Source organism: Punica granatum, chromosome 1 (assembly GCF_007655135.1).
Source record: "Punica granatum isolate Tunisia-2019 chromosome 1, ASM765513v2, whole genome shotgun sequence".
NCBI classification, from domain to species: domain Eukaryota; kingdom Viridiplantae; phylum Streptophyta; class Magnoliopsida; order Myrtales; family Lythraceae; genus Punica; species Punica granatum.
Genome location: NC_045127.1, coordinates 17,709,189 through 17,730,136, shown reverse-complemented (window position 1 = coordinate 17,730,136; position 20,948 = coordinate 17,709,189). Strand labels below are relative to the sequence as shown.

The 20,948-nt window shown below is 43.4% G+C and overlaps 1 protein-coding gene across 1 annotated transcript; it reads left to right on the top strand.

The window, feature by feature from the left end:
• Positions 1-18,024: 18,024 nt before the first annotated feature.
• Positions 18,025-19,821, top strand: LOC116192761 (60S ribosomal protein L44). The gene is made up of 4 exons (XM_031521396.1): positions 18,025-18,221; positions 18,949-19,128; positions 19,220-19,294; positions 19,407-19,821. Exons 1-4 carry the CDS (start codon positions 18,219-18,221, stop codon positions 19,464-19,466), a joined length of 318 nt encoding a protein of 105 aa, XP_031377256.1. The 5' UTR covers positions 18,025-18,218; the 3' UTR covers positions 19,467-19,821.
• Positions 19,822-20,948: the final 1,127 nt, after the last annotated feature.

The following is a 20,948-nucleotide window of genomic DNA, read 5'->3' as shown; positions in this document are numbered from 1 at the left end:
TGAGAATCTCTTGGGATCAGGTATAAATCTCCATCTTAGTAACATGCGATGGGTATTTCGATGTTCGACGAGTGAATTCGATGAGCTTGACATGATTGTGTGCCCGTGATTTGTGTGTCTGGATGTTTCCTTGATAATTTAATTAAAATCTCATACGAATTCGGATTAATCATATAAACTCAGTTTAAAAATTGAATTTAATTTCAGGACAGTTGGAAATTAGAGTTTACCGGGCGGTCAACTAATGGCTAATCTGACGACTCGAAATCCGTAGACTAAAGCATTCGGCAAGTTTTTAATTAACCTAAAATTCTACATACGGGATAATCGGGACGTTAAATTTGGCTAAATTAAATCACTTGATTCCTTTAAATGGATTGCGCGAATTGATTAATAATTTATAGTCGCGTGGACAGTTCAAGAACTGTTAGTCATGCCCTTTTCAAAATTCACAATTTCAAAAGCACCGAGATACGTACAACGTAATCTTGATTCTCACGCACACACATATTTACCGATTCTAGGGCATGATTACCTGTTCTTGTCCTGCTGTCATCCTAGCGTAGGTTTGTGCATAGAATTGGTCAAAACATGGGAAAACAAATTAATTACAAACTCGGCTTAATCGAACATTGGCAAATAATCAAGCAGAGGGTTAGGTTTCGGGTTTTAGGTGAAAATACTCTTAATCTGTAAAAGCCATATCGTTACGATACAAAATAACCTAAAAATAACCCACACATTCTGGACTTGACTACAAACATCATGTCTGTCGGGTCCGTTAAAATAATGTTGAATGCTACATGCCCTATTTATCACTCCTTTTGTTTGTTTTAAGGTAGGATTTGTATATCAAGATACCTCGGTTAATAATCAATTAATTCACGTAAATTCGGCAATAACAAAAACCCCATTGTTTGTTTATTTGAGCTTTTTTGTTACATTTTTGCACTTGTTTGTTATGCGGATCGAGCCCGATCCTTTAGGACTCGATTCACACTGGGTTCAACGCCCCTAACCGTCGATCACGGGATCCAATGCCCCCATACACCGAGTGCGCATTTAATTTTATTTTCGGTCTTTTCCAAAACCATACGGTGAGCATGAGTGAAATAATGACCGAACGTACGACCGGGATTTAGTTATTGTAACTTGTCTTTTATTTATTTGAAAGAACAATGTAAGGGTTTATGTTATATATTTATTCATGTAATAATCTCGGTCGGAGAGTGGACGGTTCGAGTGTTTCTTCGAATTTACGGTGTCAAAACGGACGAGTCAAATGCAACCTTAAATCAGGCGGTAAATAAATAAAATGACAAGTCTAGCAAGCTAGAGTACCGAAAGGGCGTGTGTGATATAGGCCCACACGTAATAGAACCCCCGAATTCGGAATTTTCGGTTCCGTACAAGACCATTACCTTAGCATACTAGATGTATCCATACCCCTAGACTCGGGCGACTCACCGGCCCTCGACTTTCGGGTCGTAAACAGGTAGTGGCGACTCCTTCTCACGTGCGTTCGTCGCACGTCCTCGGGAAGGTGGACACTCCCAAGCCGCGTAGCATTTAAGAGCGCGCATGCGTGCCCTGACGAGACGAAATTCAGGTGCGCACACACTGGACAGCGGGCAGCCTCTTCTTTCTCTCTCTCTCGATCAACAAAAAAAAAACAGTAGACACACAGACAAAACCTCCATCTCCTCTTCCTTCCCTTCATCTATTCCATAACACGCCATCACTATTCCATCTCTGTGCGCACCCGAATTTCGTCTCGTCAGGGCACGCATGCGCGCGCCTAAATGCAACGCGGCTTGGGAGTGTCCACCTTCCCGGGAACGCGCGACGGACGCACGTGAGAAGGAGTCGCCACTTGCCATTTTACGACCCGAAGGTCGAGGGCCGACAAGTTACCCGGGTCTAATAGGGTACACCTAAAATGCTAAGGCAATAGTCTGTATGGAACCAAAAATTCCGATTTCGGGGGTTCTATTACGTGTGGGCCTATATCCCACACGCCCTTTCGGTACTCTAGCTTGTCTAGGCTTGCCATTTTGATTTAATTACCGCTTAATTAAGCTCCGCTCATCTTATGCGTTTAGACACCGTAAATTCGAAGAAACACTCTAACCATCTACTCTCCGACCGGGATTTTACATGAATATATGTATAATATAAAACCTTACATTATTCTCTCAAATAAATAAAGACAAGCTATAATGACTAAATCCCGGTCGGTTCGCATTTGGCCATGATTTCACTCATGCTCACCGTATAGTTTGGAAAAGACCAAAAATTAAATTAAATGCGCACTCGGTGTATGGGGGTATTGGATCTCGTGATCGACGGTTATGGGCGTTGGACCCAGTGTGAATCGAGTCCTAAAGGATCGGGCTCGATCCGCATAACAAACAAGTGCAAAAATGTAACAAGCAAGCTCAAATAAACAAACAATGGGGTTTCTTGTTATCGCCGAATTTACGTGAATTAACTGATTATTAACCGGGATATGTTGGCATAAAAATCCTACCTTAAAACAAATAAACAGGATGATAGATAGGGTATGTAGCATTCGGCATCATTTAACGGACTTGACAAACATGATGTCCATAGTCAAGTCTCGAATGTGTGGGTTATTTTTAGATTATTTTGTATCATAGCAATATGGCTTTTACAGATTAAGAGTGTTTTCACCTAAAACCCAAAACCTAATACTCTACTTGACTATTTGCCCATGTTGATTATGCCGAATTTGAAATTAATCCGTTTTTCCATGTTTTAACCCGTTCTAAACACAAACCTGCACTAGAGTGACGGCAGAACAAGAACCGGTAATCATGCCCTTGAATCGGTAAATATGTGTGTGCATGAAAATCAAGATTACGTTGTACGTATCTCGGCGCTTTTGAAATTGTGAATTTTGAAAAGGGGATGACTAACAGTTCTTGAACTGTCGGTGCGATTACAGATTATTAATAAGTTCGTGCAATTTATTTAAAAGAGTCAAGTGATTTAATTTAGCCAAATTTAACGTCCCGATTACCCCATATGTAGAATTTTAGGTTAATTAGAAATTTGCCGAATGCTTTGGTCTACGAATTTCGAGTCGTCGAGATAGCCATTAGTTGACCATCCGATAAACTCTAATTTCCAACATAGTCACATAATTACAAAAATGAAATATTTAAATGGGGCACATACATTGTCGGTGGGTGATCTAAGTAGAAAAGGGCCGGATATTTTAGAAAATATCCAGGGGACTGAATTGAACGATTTTAAAAGAGCAGGGACTGATTTGAGAATTCTAAAAAATTGGGGACTGATATGAAAATTCTAAAAGATTGGGGACTGATTTGAAAATTCTAAAAAATGGGGACTATGTAAAAAATTACTGAAAGTGTCCTAGGGCTTATTTGAAACGAATTTGAAAATCGGGACTGATCTGAAAAATAAAAAATGGCCCCATGACTAAACTGAAACAACTCAGAAAGTTCCTTGGGATGCTTGAAAAATTCTGAAAATTTCAGGACTGATTGGAAAATAGTAAAATGACTGGGACTTGATTGAAAAGAATTTTTGAAATTCGGGGCAGATCTGAAAAGGGTGAAAAATGGTCCCGGGACTAAACTGAAACGATTTGAAAAGTTCTTTGGGATTCTTAGAAATATTCTGGAAAATTCAAGGACTGATTGAAAAATAATAAAATGACCGGGGCTTAATTGAAAATGATTTTGAAATTCGGGGCAAATCTTAAAAAAATAAAATGAGTCCTCTGGACAGAAATGTAACAAAATGGAAAGTTCGTAAAATCGAGTTCGGGACAAATCCGATCACCCACGCGACCCAAGAACACTCAATTCACATTATATTCATCCAAGCAAGCATAGACATTCAGAAAATTAGCTCTAAACATGCCACTAAGTAGAGGATTTACCTAGTTCGGGAAGTTAAGGGGTGATTCTGTAAATAAAAAAAATAAAAAAAAAAATCAAAGATCTGCTGGGCGAGTTGGACCGGGCCGTGATGGGCCGAACTGGGCCGGCTGAGTTGGATTGGGCCGCTGGAATTCGGACTGGGTCGAATGGGCCGCTGGAGTTTAAACTGGGCCGGATGACTGCTGGGCCGAATGGGCCACTGCTGGATTGGGCCGTTGGTGTACTGGGCCGGGCCGCTGCAGAATGCGAGCTGGGCCGCTGGACGGCGCGGATGGTCCAGGCCGCTCCCGGGAGTTCCCTGCGAGACCCGAAAATGGAAGCCGACCCGATTAGAGTCGAAAGGGGAACCGATGAGAAGAGGCGTGGTCTAGGTGGCGGCGCGATTGCAGCCGACCCCGAAAGATCGCGGAGTGCAGCTGGAGGGTACGTGGATCGTCCGGAGAGAGAGTTGGCTGAGCTATGAGAGATGGGCGAGCTCCGATTTTTTTGAGAGTTCGAGCTGTGTTTTTTTTCGAAGAAAACAGCGAGCTCCGGGAGAGTTGTGAGCTGAGGGGTCCCGGTTCGTGGGAGCTGAGGGCGAATGGGAGCTGCGGGATCGAGAGATCGGCGAGAAAGAGCTTAGGGAAATTTTCTTTTTTGGGTGAACTCAGGGAGCCGGGTCGGGGATGTTCGGAATCGGAGAGCCGAGACCACCCGAGAGAGAGAGAGAGAGAGAGAGAGAGCCAGAGAGAGAGAGAGCTCCCCCCACTTTTTTTCGAATCCTCCCCCCCCCTCCGGCCTGGGCTTCGCCAGGAAGAAGAAGAAGGAAACGGAACGGAGATCGGGCGAGATTTTCACCGGAAATTTGCGAAAGCGGGAACGAAAATCTCGGTTTTTCGGTTGCAGGGACCAAAATGAAAGGAAGGAAAAAGGAAGGAGGAAAGAGGAAGAAAAGGAAAAGAAGCGGGCAGGAAGGAAAGAAATGAAAAGTCTGTCTTGTTGGTCAGACCGGCTCTGACCGGTTCTGACCGACTTGACCTTTTTTTTTTAAAGGTGTGTGTGTGGGCAACGGTCGGTCAGACCAGCTCTGACCGACCCTGCCCATCCGTCCTGTCGGTCAGACCGGCTCTGACCGGTTCTGATCGACTTGACCTTTTTTTTTAAAATAAAAAGGTAATAAATTAGGAAATGACAATTTTGTCCCCCTGGAGCTGATGGACCGAAATTGGGTGCAGACACTCTCTTTTTTCTTCAGAGGACACTCACCAGCCCTTACCCTCTGCCTTACGCTACTAGCCCTCTCCTTCCTTCCCTCTCCCTCTTAATAGACATTCACGCACACACGCACAGACTCCCTTCCCTCTCTTTCCATTACCAATAGCTCCATCATCTTCTGCTTCCATCACTTTCCCTATTCTTTTCCTTCCGTCCCACGGTGACCAGCCCCTATTCTCTTCTCACTTAATCTCCATCACCAACTCCATCATCCATCTCTCTTTCTCACACTCTCGAACCCCTGAGACAGCAGCACAGACAATGGCTCACCATCACCATCCAGTCTATCCTTCGTCAGCTCCTTTTTTCCCCTCAGCTCCATCATTGACTCTATCGTCAACACACCACAGCCACACCATCACCAGTGCCTCTTTCCTTTACGCTATCACCAACAACTTCATCCCTTTTTTTTTTCTCATGTCCTTCCCCTTTCTCGGCTCTAGCAACATACATACACATAAACACACACCGATCACGGGATTTAATGCCCCCACACACCGAGTGCGCGTGACCCAAGCGTGGCATGGGGTCTAGTCTCAGTCACCGTTTCAATCCGAGTAGTTTCCAAGCAGAGAATGACTCAGATCGGGGCGCGTAAAAAGAGGTTAGACAATTACCCGAGAGCTCGACCGGTCTCATGGCTATCTCGAAGACCATTAGGTCCTCTTGGGATCCATTGGTTCGGTCGGACCCGACCCTTGGCTCTCCTGAGTCTGCGTCACTTTAATTTCAGTTTCGGTATTTCTCAAAACACACCGTGACAGAGAGAATTTGGTCAAACGCGAACCGACCAGGATCAAATCATTGTATTTGTATTTATTACTGAAGGCACATTGTGAGGTATTTATTTGTACATTCATTCTTGGAATAATCCTGGTCGGTGAAAGAGAGGCTCGAGAGTCGAAACCAATCGAGTCGGTTTACCGGTCCCTAGGATGAGCGGAATCACAGCGGCCCGATCCACACAGTGAACCAGTCATCATGATCCGGTTAACTGAGATGTGAGGACAGCGGATCGATTCCCTGACATGAGGATTTGTTCCTCTTTCAGTCTCTTAGTTTGAATCGATTGTTTTCACGAATTTACAGTTTCAAACCGGGTGTGACGAGTGATACCTAATTCATGCGGTAAATAAACTAAAAATGGCAAACGGTAGACAAAGTAGAGTACCGAAAAGGGCATGCGGGATTCAGATTCGCACGTAATAGAACTCCCTAACTTGGAACTCCTCGTTTAGCAAGACCATATGCCTTGTCAGCACCCCATTTCGGTCCATCGGCTCTAGAGGGCAAAATCGTCATTTTTCCAATTTATTACATTTTCTAAAAAAAATAATAATAATAAATAAATAAATAAAATAAAAAAATTTAATTTAATTTTAATTAATTAATTAATTAATTATAATATATATATATATATATATATATGTATCATATAAAAAAAATTCAAATCCCAGGCAGGGGCCGGGCAGCGTTGACCGGCTGCTCGTGACCCGCCGGCCATTTAATTTTAAAAAAAAAAAAGATTCCGGAAGACCGGGCAGGGGCCGGGCAGCGCTCGCCGGCTGCCCGTGATCCCCGCCGGCCCAGGAAGCCCCAAATCGCGATTTTCGCGATTTCCACCAAATCGGCCAAAATCTTAACGGAAAAGGGGATGAAATTGAAATTGAATGGACAGAAAGTAAATTCGGGGGAGGGGGGGAACACGACCCAGGGAGAAAAAACAGAAAATTGGCTCTCGATTTGGCGAATTTTGAAATTGGAGAACTCGGAACTTCGCCGGAAAACCGCAACTTTTCCCCCCGATTCCGGCCGATTAAGCGCCGGTGAGGTCCCGATCGACCACGGCGAAGCATCGGGGACGCCCAAAGCCATCTCCCGAGCCTTCTCGTGCCGTCGTGGCGGCGTCCAGGGGTGAGAACCGCCGCCCAGAAGCCGTTGCCGCCGCTGCCCCCCGATCCTGACCGCCTTTGGTTAACGGGCCTCGGCCCAGTTCGATTTCTTTTGCAGGCACAACCCAAGCCCAGAAATTCGGCCCAACGCTCCAGTCCGGTCCAGCAGCTCTTCCGGGCGGTTTCTCCTTCGGGCGGGCGATCCGATCCGATCCGACCCGACTGTTCGGCGAATTTTTTTATTTACAGAGAAGCCCCTCAACTTTCCGGATTAGGTAAATTCTCGACTTAGTGGCATGATTAGGGCCCCTTCCCTGAATATTATTGCTTGCTTGATGGATATAATGTAAAATGAGTGTTCATGGGTCACGTGGGTGATCGGATTTGTCCTGAACTCGATTTTACGAACTTTCTATTTTGTCACATTTCAGTCCAAAGGAAGTATTTTATTTTTTTAAGATCTGCCCCCAATATCAAAATTATTTTCAATCAAGCCCCGGTCATTTTTATTATTTTCCAATCAGTCCTTGGATTTTTCTGAATTTTTCCAAGAATCCCAAAGAACTTTTCAAATTGTTTCAGTTTAGTCCCGGGACCATTTTTCACCCTTTTCAGATATGCCCCGAATTTCAAAAATTCTTCTCAATAAAGTCCCAGTCATTTTATTATTGTCCAAGCAGTCCTGGAATTCCCAGAATTTTTCAAGCATCCTAAGGAACTTTTCAAGTTGTTTCAGTTTAGTCCTGGGCCCTTTTTTTGTTTTCAGATCAGTCCAGATTTTCAAATTCATTTCAAATAAGTCCTAGGACATTTTCAGTAATTTTTTTCACACAGTCCCCATTTTTTAGAATTTTCAGATCAGTCCCCAATTTTTTAGAATTTTCAAATCAGTCCCCTGGACATTTTCTTAAAATATATGGCCCTTCCCTACTTGGATCACCCACCGACAATGTATGTGCCCAATTTAAATATTTCATTTTTGTAATTATGTGACCATGTCGGAAATTAGAGTTTATCGGGCGGTCAACTAATGGCTATCTCGACGGCTCGAAATCCGTAAACTAAAGTATTCGGCAAGTTTTTAATTAACATAAAATTCTACATACGGGATAATCGGGACGTTAAATTTGGCTAAATTAAATCACTGGATTTCTTTAATTGGATTGCACGAATTGATTAATAATTTGTAATCGCGTCGATAGTTCAAGAACGTACAACGTTCTTGATTTCAAAAGCACCGAGATACGTACAACGTAATCTTGATTTTCATGCACACACATATTTACCGATTCAAGGGCATGATTACCGATTCTTGTCCTGCCGTAATCCTAGCGTAGGTATGTGTTTAGAGCGGGTTGAAACATGGGAAAACAAATTAATCACAAACTCGGCTTAATCAAACATGGGCAAATAGTCAAGTAGAGGGTTAGATTTTGGGTTTTAGGCGAAAATACTCTTAATCTGTCAAAGCCATATTGTCACGATACAGAATAATCTAAAAAATAACCCACACATTCGAGACTCGACTACAGACGTCATGTCTATCGGGTCCGTTTTAAATAATGCCGAATGCTACATACCCTATCAATCATCCCTTTTGTTTGTTTAGGATAGGATTTGTATGCCAACATACCTTGGCTAATAATTAGGTAATTCACGTAAATTCGGCGATAACAAAAAAACCCCATTGTTTGTTTATTTGAGCCTGCTTATTACATTTTTGCATCTATTTGTTATGCGGATCGAGCCCGATTCCTTAGGACTCAATTCACACTGGGTCCAACGCCCAGAACCGTCGATCACAGGGTCCAGGGCCCCCCATACACTGAGTGTGCATTTAATTTAATTTTCGGTCTTTTCCAAAAATATACGGTGAGCATGAGTGAAATCATGGCCGAATGCGAACCGACCGGGATTTAGTCATTGTACCTTGTCTTTTATTTATTTGAGAGAACAATGTGAGGTTTTATATTATACATACATTCATGTAAAATACCGGTCGGAGAGTGGACGGTCAGAGTGCTTCTTCGAATTTACGGTGTCAAAACGCATAAGATGAGCGAAACCTAATTAAGCGGTAATTAAATTAAAATGGCAAACCTAGACAAGTTAGAGTATCGAAAGGGCGTATGGGATATAGACCCACACGTAATAGAACCCCCGAATTCGGAATTTTTGGTTCCGTACAGACCATTGCCTTAGCATTTTAGGTGTACCCCGTACCCCTAGACTTGGGTAACTTGCCGGCCCTCGATCTTCGGGTCGTAAAATGGCAAGTGGCGACTCCTTCTCATGTGCGTCCATCGCGCGTCCCCGGGAAGGTGGACACTCCCAAGCCGCGTTGCATAGGCGCGCGCATGCGTGCCCCGACGAGACGAAATTCGGGTGCGCACATGCCTTAATAAACTAGATGTATTCCTTACCTTTAAAACTCATTAGCTCTCGATCTCTGGATCGTAAACAGGTAGTGGCGACTCATTTTAACATGCATCCATCATGCGTTTCCCGAGAAGGTAGATACTCCCCAGCCGTGTGATTGTGCGCAACCATTAGGGCCCCGAGGAGACGAAATTCAGGTTTACAAAGTATGCACACCCGAATTTTAATCTCGTCGGGGCACGCGTGCGCGCGCCTAATGCAAAGCGGCTTGGGAGTGTCCACCTTCCAGGGGACGCGCGACGGACGCACATGAGAAGGAGTCGTCACTCGCCATTTTACGACCCGAAGGTCGAGGGCCGGCAAGTTACCCGAGTTTAGGGGTACGTGGTACACCTAATTGCTAAGGCATATGGTCTACGAAACCCAAGGTTCCTAATTCGGGGGTTCTGTTACATGCGAGCCTATATCTCGCACACCCTATCGGTACTCAAGCTTGTCTAGGTTTGCCATTTTAATTTAATTACCGCTTAATTGAGTTCCGCTCGTCTTACTCATTTTGACACCGCAAATTCGAAGAAACACTCTGACCGTCCACTTTCCGACCGGGATTCTTACATGAATAAATGTACAATATAAACCCTTACATTGTTCTCTCATATAAATAAAACACAAATTACAAGAATTGAATCCCGGTTGGTTCGCGTTCGGTTATTATTCCACTTGTGCTCACCGTGTAGTTTGAAAAGACTGGAATTGAAATTAAGATGCTCGCTCAGTGTTAGGGGGATCGGACCCCGTGATCTACAATAGGGGCGTTGGACCCCGTATGAATCGTATCCTAAAGGATCGGGCTCGATCCGCATAACAAACAAGTGCAATAATGTAACAAGCAGACACAAATAAACAAACAATGGGGTTTTGTTATTGCCGAATTTACGTGAATTAAACGATTATTAACTGGGGTATCTTAGCATACAAATCCTATCCTAAAACGGACAAAGGTGGGTACAGGGTGTGAATCGATCTAGGATCGCCTCGGGAAGGTATTTCGCATTTGGCATTATTTTCGAGGACTTGACGTACGTGACGTTTGTTATCAAGTCTTGTGTTTATGGGTTGCTTTTAAGATTGTTCTATGTTGTGACACTACGGTTGTTACAAATTATTACCGAATATGGATTCCGCCCATAAGTCTTAGAACTTAGTGCCTATCTCACTATTGCCCGTTTTTGTCTTAGCCAGGTACATAATTAGTCCGGTATTTGTATTATGAGCCAATCCACCCGAACTAACTACCCGAAACTATGCTAGAATAACAAAAACTTATCGGTTGGATAGAGCGAGCTATGCAGATGAACCTGCGCCTAGACAGGTAGCTCATCCCTATCTTGATACCGTAATGTTTCTCTTATTCTAACCCTAGAGTTGTCGCTAAGTTGCAAATAGACGATTTTGCCCTTGAGGTGAAAATTATTTTCGAAAAAGAGAGATTACACGGCACGAGCCACCTCGGCCTGTGACCTGCGCTGACCGATCCCTTGGACCTTTCAGGGTTGTCAAGAACCCTAAAGAGCCAAATGATCGGTTAATCTATCCGGAAGTGATCTAAAAAGAACTTCCGTGCCCCGACCTGAGTTTCCTGAAATCAGGTGAGGCCTCGAGTCAAGACGCGCAAGTCCTTCCTAGACATCCATGTCACATCGAGCCACGTGTCTCGGGTTTTATAAAATTTGCAAGTTTTGAGAAGGGCACCAACGCACGTTTACAACCTATAGACGCGTGTTACCGGTTTATTACCAATTCGTGCAAAATTATTAGGGCCGAATGAGTTAATTAATCGCATGAATGTCCCAATTACCCCGTTAGTGGAATTGTTGATTAAATTGATAAATGTTTTGCCAAATGCTCTAAATATTCGGGTTTCAGACCGTCGAGCCGATCATTGATGGACCGTTCGATGCGAATCCTAATTCCCGACCACCTTGGGATTCAAAAATTAATTTTAGGTCGAGTTTGCATGATTAAACCGATTCATGTGAGGTTTCGATTAAAACGAGAAAATAAAGCATTTAAGACACGAATCAAGAGCACATTATCACGTCAAGCACGACAAACATACAAATTTACACAACCGGTGCCGCCATGATCATGATAAACACATAAAAACATAATATCAATGGAATCGATAAAACAACACCGATTCGTAGAAGCGAAAAAAACATAAACGAACGCACATTGTCATGTTGTATACATCTAATTACAGAAATAAAATATTTAAACGGGGCACATACGTTGTCGGTCAGGGATCCAAGTAAGGAAGACTTGGATATTTTTTAGAAAATGCCCAGGGACTGATTTGAACGATTTTAAAAGAGTAGGGACTGATTTGAAAATTCGAATAAAGTTTCGGGGATTGATTTGAAAATTTTGGAAAAATTGGGGACTGTGAAAATCACTTAAGTGTCCCAGGACTGGTTTGAAATGGATTCGAAAATTCGAGCTGATTTGAAAAGTGAAAAATTGCCCTAGGGACCAAACTGAAACAACTTTAAAAGTTCTCGGGACTGGTTTAAAATCCTGAAAAGTTCAGGGACTGATTGGAACATGCTGAAAATGGCCGGGACTCGACTGAAACGGATTTTAAAATTTGGGGCAGATCTGAAAAAGGCGGAAAATAGCCCCAGGACTAAACTGAAACAACTTGAAAAGTTCTTTGGAGTGGTTGGAAAATTCTGGAAAATTCAAAGACTGATCTGGAAGTATTAAAATTGGTCGGGACTTAACTGAAACGAATTTTAAAATTCGGGGCAAATCTAAAAAAATAAAAATACATTCTCAGGACTGAAATGAGACAAAATAGAAAGTTCGTAAAATCGAGTTCGGGACAAATCCGATCACCCACGCAACCCAATAACGCTCATTTCACATCATATCCATTCAACCAAACATTAATATTCAGAAACGAAGTGGTAAACATGCCACTAAGTCGGGAATTTACCTAGTTCGGAAAGTTGATGGGTGATTCTGTAAATAAAAAAAATAAAAAATAAAATAAAACTGCTGGACGAGTTGGGCTGGGCCGTGACGGGCCGAACTGGGCCGGCTAAGCTGGACTGGACCGCTGGAATTCGGACTGGGCCGAATGGGTCGTTGGAATTTGGACTGGGCTGGGCCGCTGGACTGGGCTGGCGCTGCTGGACCGGGCCGCTAGTTGGGCTGCTGGGCCGGGCCGCGCTGGACTTTTCGTTGGGCCGGGCCAACGTGTGTCTGATTTACCCGGAAAATCACGGCAGACCGATTAGAAGAAAAAACGAAAATAGAGAGAAGGAGAGGGTTGGTCCGGGCGGCGGCAGCGACTGGTCGCGGTGACTCCCGGCTCCCGAGGGGCTTGGCGGTCCGCTAGAGGAGGCTCGCGTGACGGGGGAGGCTCGGATTTGCCCGCGTGACGGAAGAAACCGAGATGAGGAGTCGGGTCCTGTGGTTTTATCCGGGATCCGAATCGAAGGAGGCGAACGATTTTTTGGAGTCTGAGCTGGGGTACCGTGAGCTGAGGGTTGGGCCGTGTGTTCGAGCTATGGGTTTCCCGTTCTTCGAAAATCGAGAGGGAGAGAGCGTGTGAGCTCCCGGAAAAAGAGATCCAAGAGAGAGAGATCGTCCCCGAGAGCGAGCGTCCAGTCCCGAGAATGTGTGAGCCGAGAGTTTCTTCGAATTCCGGCCGTTCAAGATTCGAGCTTGGGGTTTCTTTTTTTTGGAGAGAATCGGTGAGCTCTGGGATTTTTCCATGTGAGACCCCTGCCGAACTGTGAGCTGCGGGTTTTTGTTCCACAAAACCGAGAGAGAGAGAAAGAGAGAGAGTATCCGTGAGCTAGGGTTTTGTTATTCCCCTTTTTTTTGGGTGGAAGGAGGCCGCTCTCCAAAGGCAGAGTGTGCTAGGGTTTTGTTTGGATCGATCGAAGAGTGTTACGGCTAGGGTTTTCGTCCCCAGTCCATTCGGTTTTTTTTTTTTTTTTTTCCTTCCTTCAATGGAATCTGCAAGAAAGGAAGGAGAATGAGAGAGAAGAAGAAGAGCCGGAAGAAGAGAAGAAAAAGACAAAAAAGCCCCCCCTTTTTTTATTTAGAAATTAGTCGGTCAGACAGGCTCTGACCGGTTCTGATCGACTCTGACTTTTTTGACTTTTTTTTTTTAGAAATTAGTCGGTCATACCGGCTCTGACTGGTTCTGACCGACTTTGACTTTTCTGACTTTTCCTTCTTTTTTTTTTTAGAAATTCGAAAATTCAAATTTAACGCGTGTGGAGATTAAAATTCTCGTCTTTGCAATTGGATGTCCAAAAAATTGATCCGGGACTGGCATCATGTTCAGAAAAATTTAAGGATCAATGTTATGCAATAAAATATTTTCCAGCCTTGAGTTTTCTTCCCGGATTTTGAAGATGCGCGCGAAATTTAAAGACACCTCGTAAAAAATATTTTTATAAAATTGATGTTAAATTAGAAAAATGTCACTTTTTCAAAGGCCATGAATGCTCGAGCAATTTGCTAGAAATGCTTCCCTCATACGGAGTGACAAAGTGATGATTCAGTCCCTTTGGAGCCGGTGGACCGAAATGGGGTGCTGACACAAAGCTTGGCAACTCTACTTAGGACTCTAGAGTGTTCGGGCTCAATCGCGTTTGTCTATTATTTGTCGCGTTTATTTACCGCTTTCATTTTTTTTCTTTTCTGAAAAATGTACTTTATGCACGCATAATATATCATCTTAGTTCTAAGTGCATATGGATCATGGCCCACTACCGATACTAGAAGCACAAGATTAAATAGGGGTTCCAAGTAGAGGCAAGTCGCGCAGCTTGGCTGCCGCACATAGCCTCGAAAAGACCCTACTCGATTTCAAGGAAGTCACACCCTTGAGTTGGGAACCCCATCCTTAAATACACGGGCTCTGTAGTACAAAACCATACATTGTGCTATACCTCCATGCCAGCATCCAATCGGCTTCATGGACTATCCTTTGAGTCGAATTATGGGCTTTTGAGTATTTTTCTATTTCAAGAGATTTATTTGTACCTTTTCCTTTTAAGCCGTGCGTATTATTTTTCTGCAAACATGCACCACGTGTTCTCTTTAAACTATTAGGGGCTCATTCATGTTGACAAATTCTAAGTTGGTTTTCCTATCATCTTGGTAAGGGATATCATGCTCGACCTCTTGCTCGCGCCTCGACCACGTCACACCGCCACTAGACGGGATCGCCTGCATCTAGAAGAATTGCGCATAGTAGATCGCGACTACATTGCAGCCTTCGTCAGGAACATCCCTTTATTGTCCTCTCACCGGGTAAATTGGAACTTCCTTGAAGCCGTTACCTTCTAGGATTTGGTCCATGCAGTCTTCGACATCCAAGGCACCGAGCCCATACCGACCATCGAGGAGTATCGAACACTTATCCTCCGGCAGACGAGGATCCCACCAAGCCTCCACAAACCGAGGCTGGCACACCTGCCGGGACATCTTCCTCTTCAAGCTCACCGACACCAAAATCGAGAGGGATCGTCTTCGCTTAGAGATAGCCGAGAAGGATGAAGAACTCACAGACCAACATCAACTCCAGAGGGAACTCCCTCGCGCCTGCGTCGAGCTGTAGAGATGCGACCAGGAGCTGTCTCGAGTGAACTCCGCTAAGGAAAGGTCTAGGGAGAAGGTGCATTGAGGTCCATGCACATCCTAATATAGATACCTCCTTAAGGTCTTAGCCTAGAACTTTTGCTTTCCAAAGCAACGCTCACTCGCTCCTCAAGCGGTGGAAAACCAACTTAGGATTTTACTTTCAAAACTTGCATTATACTTTGAACCTTTCGAATCAATGTGCATTACCGCATTAGTATTTTCAAAGCTCACGCACCTTATGCATTCTATCTTGTTTTGCACAGAGGCTGCACACTCTATACACGATAGGCGAGTCGTGTCTACCTTCGCAGGTAGACCTACTGCGGTCTTCTCCTCTCCACGGTGAGATGCGCCATGACTAGAGGCCAAGTCCATCCTAGCCACCACATCCCTACATGACAGACAAGTCTTGCTCACCTTCGCAGGTAGACCACCTGCGGTCTTCTCCTTCCCACAGCGAGACGCGCTGTTACCAGAGGTTGAGTCCATCTCAGCTACACACTGTCTACACGACATACGAGTCATGCTCACCTTTGAGTGTAGACCACCCGCGGTCTTCTCTTCCTCCACGGCGAAGTGAGCTGTGACTAGAGGCTGTCCATCCCAGCCACACACCCTGCATGACCAGGCGAGTCGTGCCCACTTCAGTGAATAAACCATCCACGGTTTTCACCCTCCGCGCGTCCTCAGCAAGTTCGCATGACACCTACCAAGCCAGTTCACTTGCCTAAACTTTTATATCAAAATTATGGACGGTTCTATGCTCATTCATTGGTTTTCCTTTTCCCATTGCAGAAAATACCTAATAGAAAAGCAGTTTGAATCTCGAATGACTAGAATTGAGACAACAAACACCTCTCATCAAGCTCCCTGGAGTTTTAACACCGAGGCACAGCCCTCCCTCCGTAAAGATCACAGCAACAGAAACATGACCTACCCTACCTGCCATGGGAATCGCTAGCCTTATTGTACCTCCGACCTAAGAATGGGCCTTGCCTGTCCTCCACCGGGGCAATACGCATCCTACAAACACATTCCTTCCTAAACTTCATTTTTATTTTTATTTTTATTTCAATGCAATTCCAAATGAGCTCCCGACCAAAACATGTCCCTCAAATAGGCATTAGGACAGGATCTTTCTGATGTTGCAAATGATCTTTCTGATGTAGCAAAGGATCTTTTTGATGTTGCAAATTGTTGATTTGATGTAGCCAAATGACCTAACTGATATAAAAAGGACCCAATAATGCAAATTTCATAACTCAGGGTTCCAAGTGATGGGAAAAATAACTTAGAGACTCAAGTGATGTAGACCCGATAAGAGGACCGAATTATTAGCTTACTCATTAATTAATTAATTATTTTTGCGAATTAAGTAAATTGAGAAATTGGTCCTCTAGAGATTAAATGTACATCAAATTTACCCCGAAATTTTTTTTGCATCAGTTTAAACCTCCACTTAATAATTGTACATCACGCTCACCATTCCGTCCGTCAATTCCGTCCAATTCCTTGACGGACGTTGACCTCTTTTCTTTCCAAACACACACACACACACACACACACACACACACACATATATATATAAAGGAAGAGAGAGGGAGGGAGAAGCTGAGAGGTGTTTCAGCAGAGGCACAATTTCTCCAGTTTCTCCATATTCACTCATCAGTTCTAATAGAGGCACTCCTCGATTTCAAGCAACTTGGTTTAAAAACCTTATCACCTCAGGTGCCAAGCCATCAAAAGTTTTAGAAGAGAATAATAAACAAGAAGAGGATGTATTGTGGCATAAAATAGAGGAAGCTGCGGAAACACCAGTACGACAGAATTCATAGGGATGATGGCTAGTAGATATAACAAGCTATTTGGTGTGTACTCCTCCACATTTGTTTGATTAGACCAATTATTCGTTGTGTATTCAGGCCTAATTTCATTTCTTATCAAACTACGCTCCCGATTTGATTGCAACTTTTGAAAGCTAGTATTTGAACCGTATTCATCGCATTGTTAATCGCTGCAGAAAACATCAACAGTGGGCTTTGCCTTGAGTAGATCATTAAAAACAACTGCTGAGAATTGGCGTAGAAATCAGAATGCAAGCATGACATGAACAAATGATCATTAAAAATCTGAGGGAAAGAAATTCTGGACCAAATGCAACTGCTACGAAAGGCACAAAAACTTTCACAGATTAAAGTAATCGTGGAGGAGGGAGCAGATCCCCCGGGCTGGAGGTGGTATACCCCGAAACACAAAGCTGACGGCTCTGAGAGATTAGAGGATCGAGAAGTTTTACTTAGACAAAATTGTTGAAGAGCACAACAGAGAGCTCGATCAATTGCCGGAGATCGCTTGGAAGTATGGTCGGGAAGAGAACTACAAAAAAGTAAACATATTCGTCTTACCAGAGGCTAACAAGGCAAGAGCGGGAAAGAGGAAAGATTCGATTGATAGCCTTGACTGGGATATGGGAACTAAGCAAGGGATGCTAAACTCAAACAAAAAAGCTGGAGCTGAGCTGCGAAAGGCGAGATCGATCTCTGGCTCCGCCAATTGGATACCCTGACGCATTAGCCCCAGTGCGGAAACGAAACGGAAGCCTCTGCGGAGACACCTCTCAGCTTCTCCCTCCCTCCCTCTCTCTCTCTCTCTCTCTCTCTTCTCTCTCTCTCTCTCTATATGTGGGTGTGTGTGTTTGGAAAGAAAAGAGGTCAACGTCCGTCAATGGGCGAAATTGGACGGAAGGGTAAACTTGATGTACAATTATTAAGTGGAGGTTTAAATTGATGTAAAAAAATTTTCAAAGTAAATTTGATGTATATTCAATCATGGAGGATCAATTTGTCAATTTACTCTAGCGAATTTGATCATACCATAGTTCGGTTCGGGGAGCAACGGTGATACAAGCTCGTCCCAGCCCAAAGCAAAGGACTCGGGTCGAACAGGAAGCCCAACTAAAAACACCGGGTCGGGTCGACCTATAAAAGTATATATCTCAGACGATGCCCTAAACCCTAGCGCTTCTCCACCAGAATCACCTCTTTCCCACTCCTCTCTTCCGTGCTGTGGCGGCGGCAAACCTACCATCACCATGGTAAGCGAGGGCTCACCCCTTCTCTTTCGTCCTCAATCTCCGGTTTGTATTGTACAGCTTCTTCTGGAAGAGCAATGCAGGATTCTTCTTTCCGTTGAAAAACTTGATAGGCATGTACGTTGACGAATGCAACATTTCAGAGTAGCACTGTCTTTTCCGGATCTCTAGTTCACAGTAGTAGAAATCAGGGCGTAGGATACGTAAAAATTTGTAAGCTTTGGGATTTGCTTGGATTGGATTGTGTATTACTGGTAGGTAATTAGCAAAGCCTCTAGTATTTGCGCTGCTGAAGGATTTGCATAATCTTCTTACTAATCGTGAGATTGATTGGGAAATTGAGGGAAGCAGTTAGTTTTTGGGAGGGCGAAATCATTGGATTGAGCTGCTTTGGCCCGAGCGGTGATGTGAACCAGGAAATTGCTGGCTTTTCCTGACCTCTGCACCATTGTATTGCATTTACAACCATAATGGGTCGGAGCAGGTTTTGTCAGCTGTTGTAATTTGGTCCATTTGAAACATCGAACTCGATTTCTTCTTCTTCTTCTTTAGCGGTCCAACTGCGTATGATACTTCATTATAGAATCATTGAGGGTTGCCCAGTGGCTGGCACATGTGCATGATAATGCTCTGTGTCTTCGATGCTCATATGAGATCTATGGTTTTGACCCGCATATTGATGAAGTGATTATTGCTGACTTTTGGTGGGTGAGTGGGTAACGGAATGCAGGTGAACGTTCCCAAGACAAAGAAGACCTACTGCAAGAGCAAGGAGTGCAGGAAGCACACCTTGCACAAGGTCACCCAGTACAAGAAAGGTAAGGATAGCCTCGCTGCTCAGGGGAAGCGACGTTACGATCGCAAGCAGTCTGGATATGGTGGTCAGACAAAGCCCGTCTTCCACAAGAAGGTATTGAAATCTGATTTTTGATAAAGAATATCCGTTTCCAATAGTCTTCTTGATTGTCTTGAGCCTCTTATAACTGCTAATTACACGCCAGGCCAAGACTACCAAGAAGATTGTGCTGAGGCTCCAGTGCCAAGGCTGCAAGCATGTCTCACAGCACCCGATTAAGGTTATTAGTGATTCCTGCTGCTGTACACATCTCCCTATGTTGTGTTCTATACTAATCCCCCTTCGACCCTTTTACTAACATCAAGACGTTTTCTGGCTGGTTTGCTCTGCAGAGATGCAAGCACTTTGAGATTGGCGGGGACAAAAAGGGCAAGGGCACTTCTCTCTTCTAAGCATCGGATTATTTTCTGTGTTACTGCCTCAAGTCAGCCACTAGTTTTGGCTATTTTGTTCCTTTGGACTTGCAGTTTCTTTTGACTTTCGTTTCAAGGCACGTAGGTTGAGTACTTAGATGGTCATCCCTGAATTGGTTTTTATCTTCTCTGTAGTTGATGAAAATTTTACTTATGCAGCTTATATACGTTGACTTATCTTCAGCGTTTCAATTTGCTTGTGCAAAATTGGAAGAATTCAGGATTGTACTGAGGCTTGATTTCTTCAGTTACGCGCTAAGAGTTTTTGTGGACAAGCACTACGGCTAAGTACTTGTATGCACTAGTGTTATCAATGTTGGTAGAAATTCTCTTAGGCTGAGCTCAGTTGATCGGCTTTGAATTGGGATAAAGATTACAAAATTGTTTTCACGTGTTTGGTTTAAGGGGATTAGGGTGATGGCAGAATGACAGAAATATTCTGCTTCTTGTTTTTCAATTATGCCATCAAAGGATTAAATTAAAGCAGGAAATGGAGGGAGGCCGTCTCGCGCCGACAGGTACCTCCCAGCTATGTCGCCGGCGGCTGTAAAGGATGCCGGTGCTGTTGCTTGGGTGGTGGGGGCCGCCACTGCCACGGATGTGCTCTCCTGTCCCTCTCTTCGAATAGAGGAGCCGATGGGGGCAATGCCATGCACACGGTTTTTTCCATCTTGACAGGAATTGTAACTGGAAGGGGACATCTTCTCTCCACTATAGTTGAGAAAGTGCGTAGGGCAAAGAGCTAAGAGCAAAAGTGGCTTGTACAAGTATAGTTTCCTACTCTATTTTTTTCTTTTCCATGATTAATAATATTTTATGTCAAGAATTTTTCAATATGATATTATAACTTGGCATGAGTACGTATTTATTTATATTATATTATTTTATATAAAAAAGCTTGGTTTTCACTTTTATCTTCTCAAATTACTCGAGTAAAAACGCTTCAATTAATTAGATCCAAATGTAGATTAAATTTGTAAATTTATCTGAAAAATCACCAATTAACTTCTTACTGTTCACTCTATTTAGTCCCCTACTCTCTCCTCTTTTCCTCTCTCTATTTGCCAGTCTTCTCTTTTTCTTTTTCTTTTCTGTTACTTTCATAAAAGTTTGATCCAATATGTGAATATATAAGAGCCTATTTACTTCTCGAGAATTTTTCATTCTTCCTACAAATTTTTTAAAAAAGTTGAGAATTGCAAAAAATATGTTTATTTATATACAGTTGAAAAAAATATTTTAGGAAAATTTTCTCTTCCACTATTCAAATTTGTACATGAATTAGTAAAGCATTTTTTTTAGTTCTCCACTTTCCGATTAGCTAATTGTTTCCATTTCTATCTTCTAATTTACGACTTTCTTTTTTATTTGCTTTTCTGTTTATAAATTGAATTCAAAATTTCCATGTATGATGATTATCTCAAAGCAAAGAATTTTTTAACTTAATATTATTAAACATGT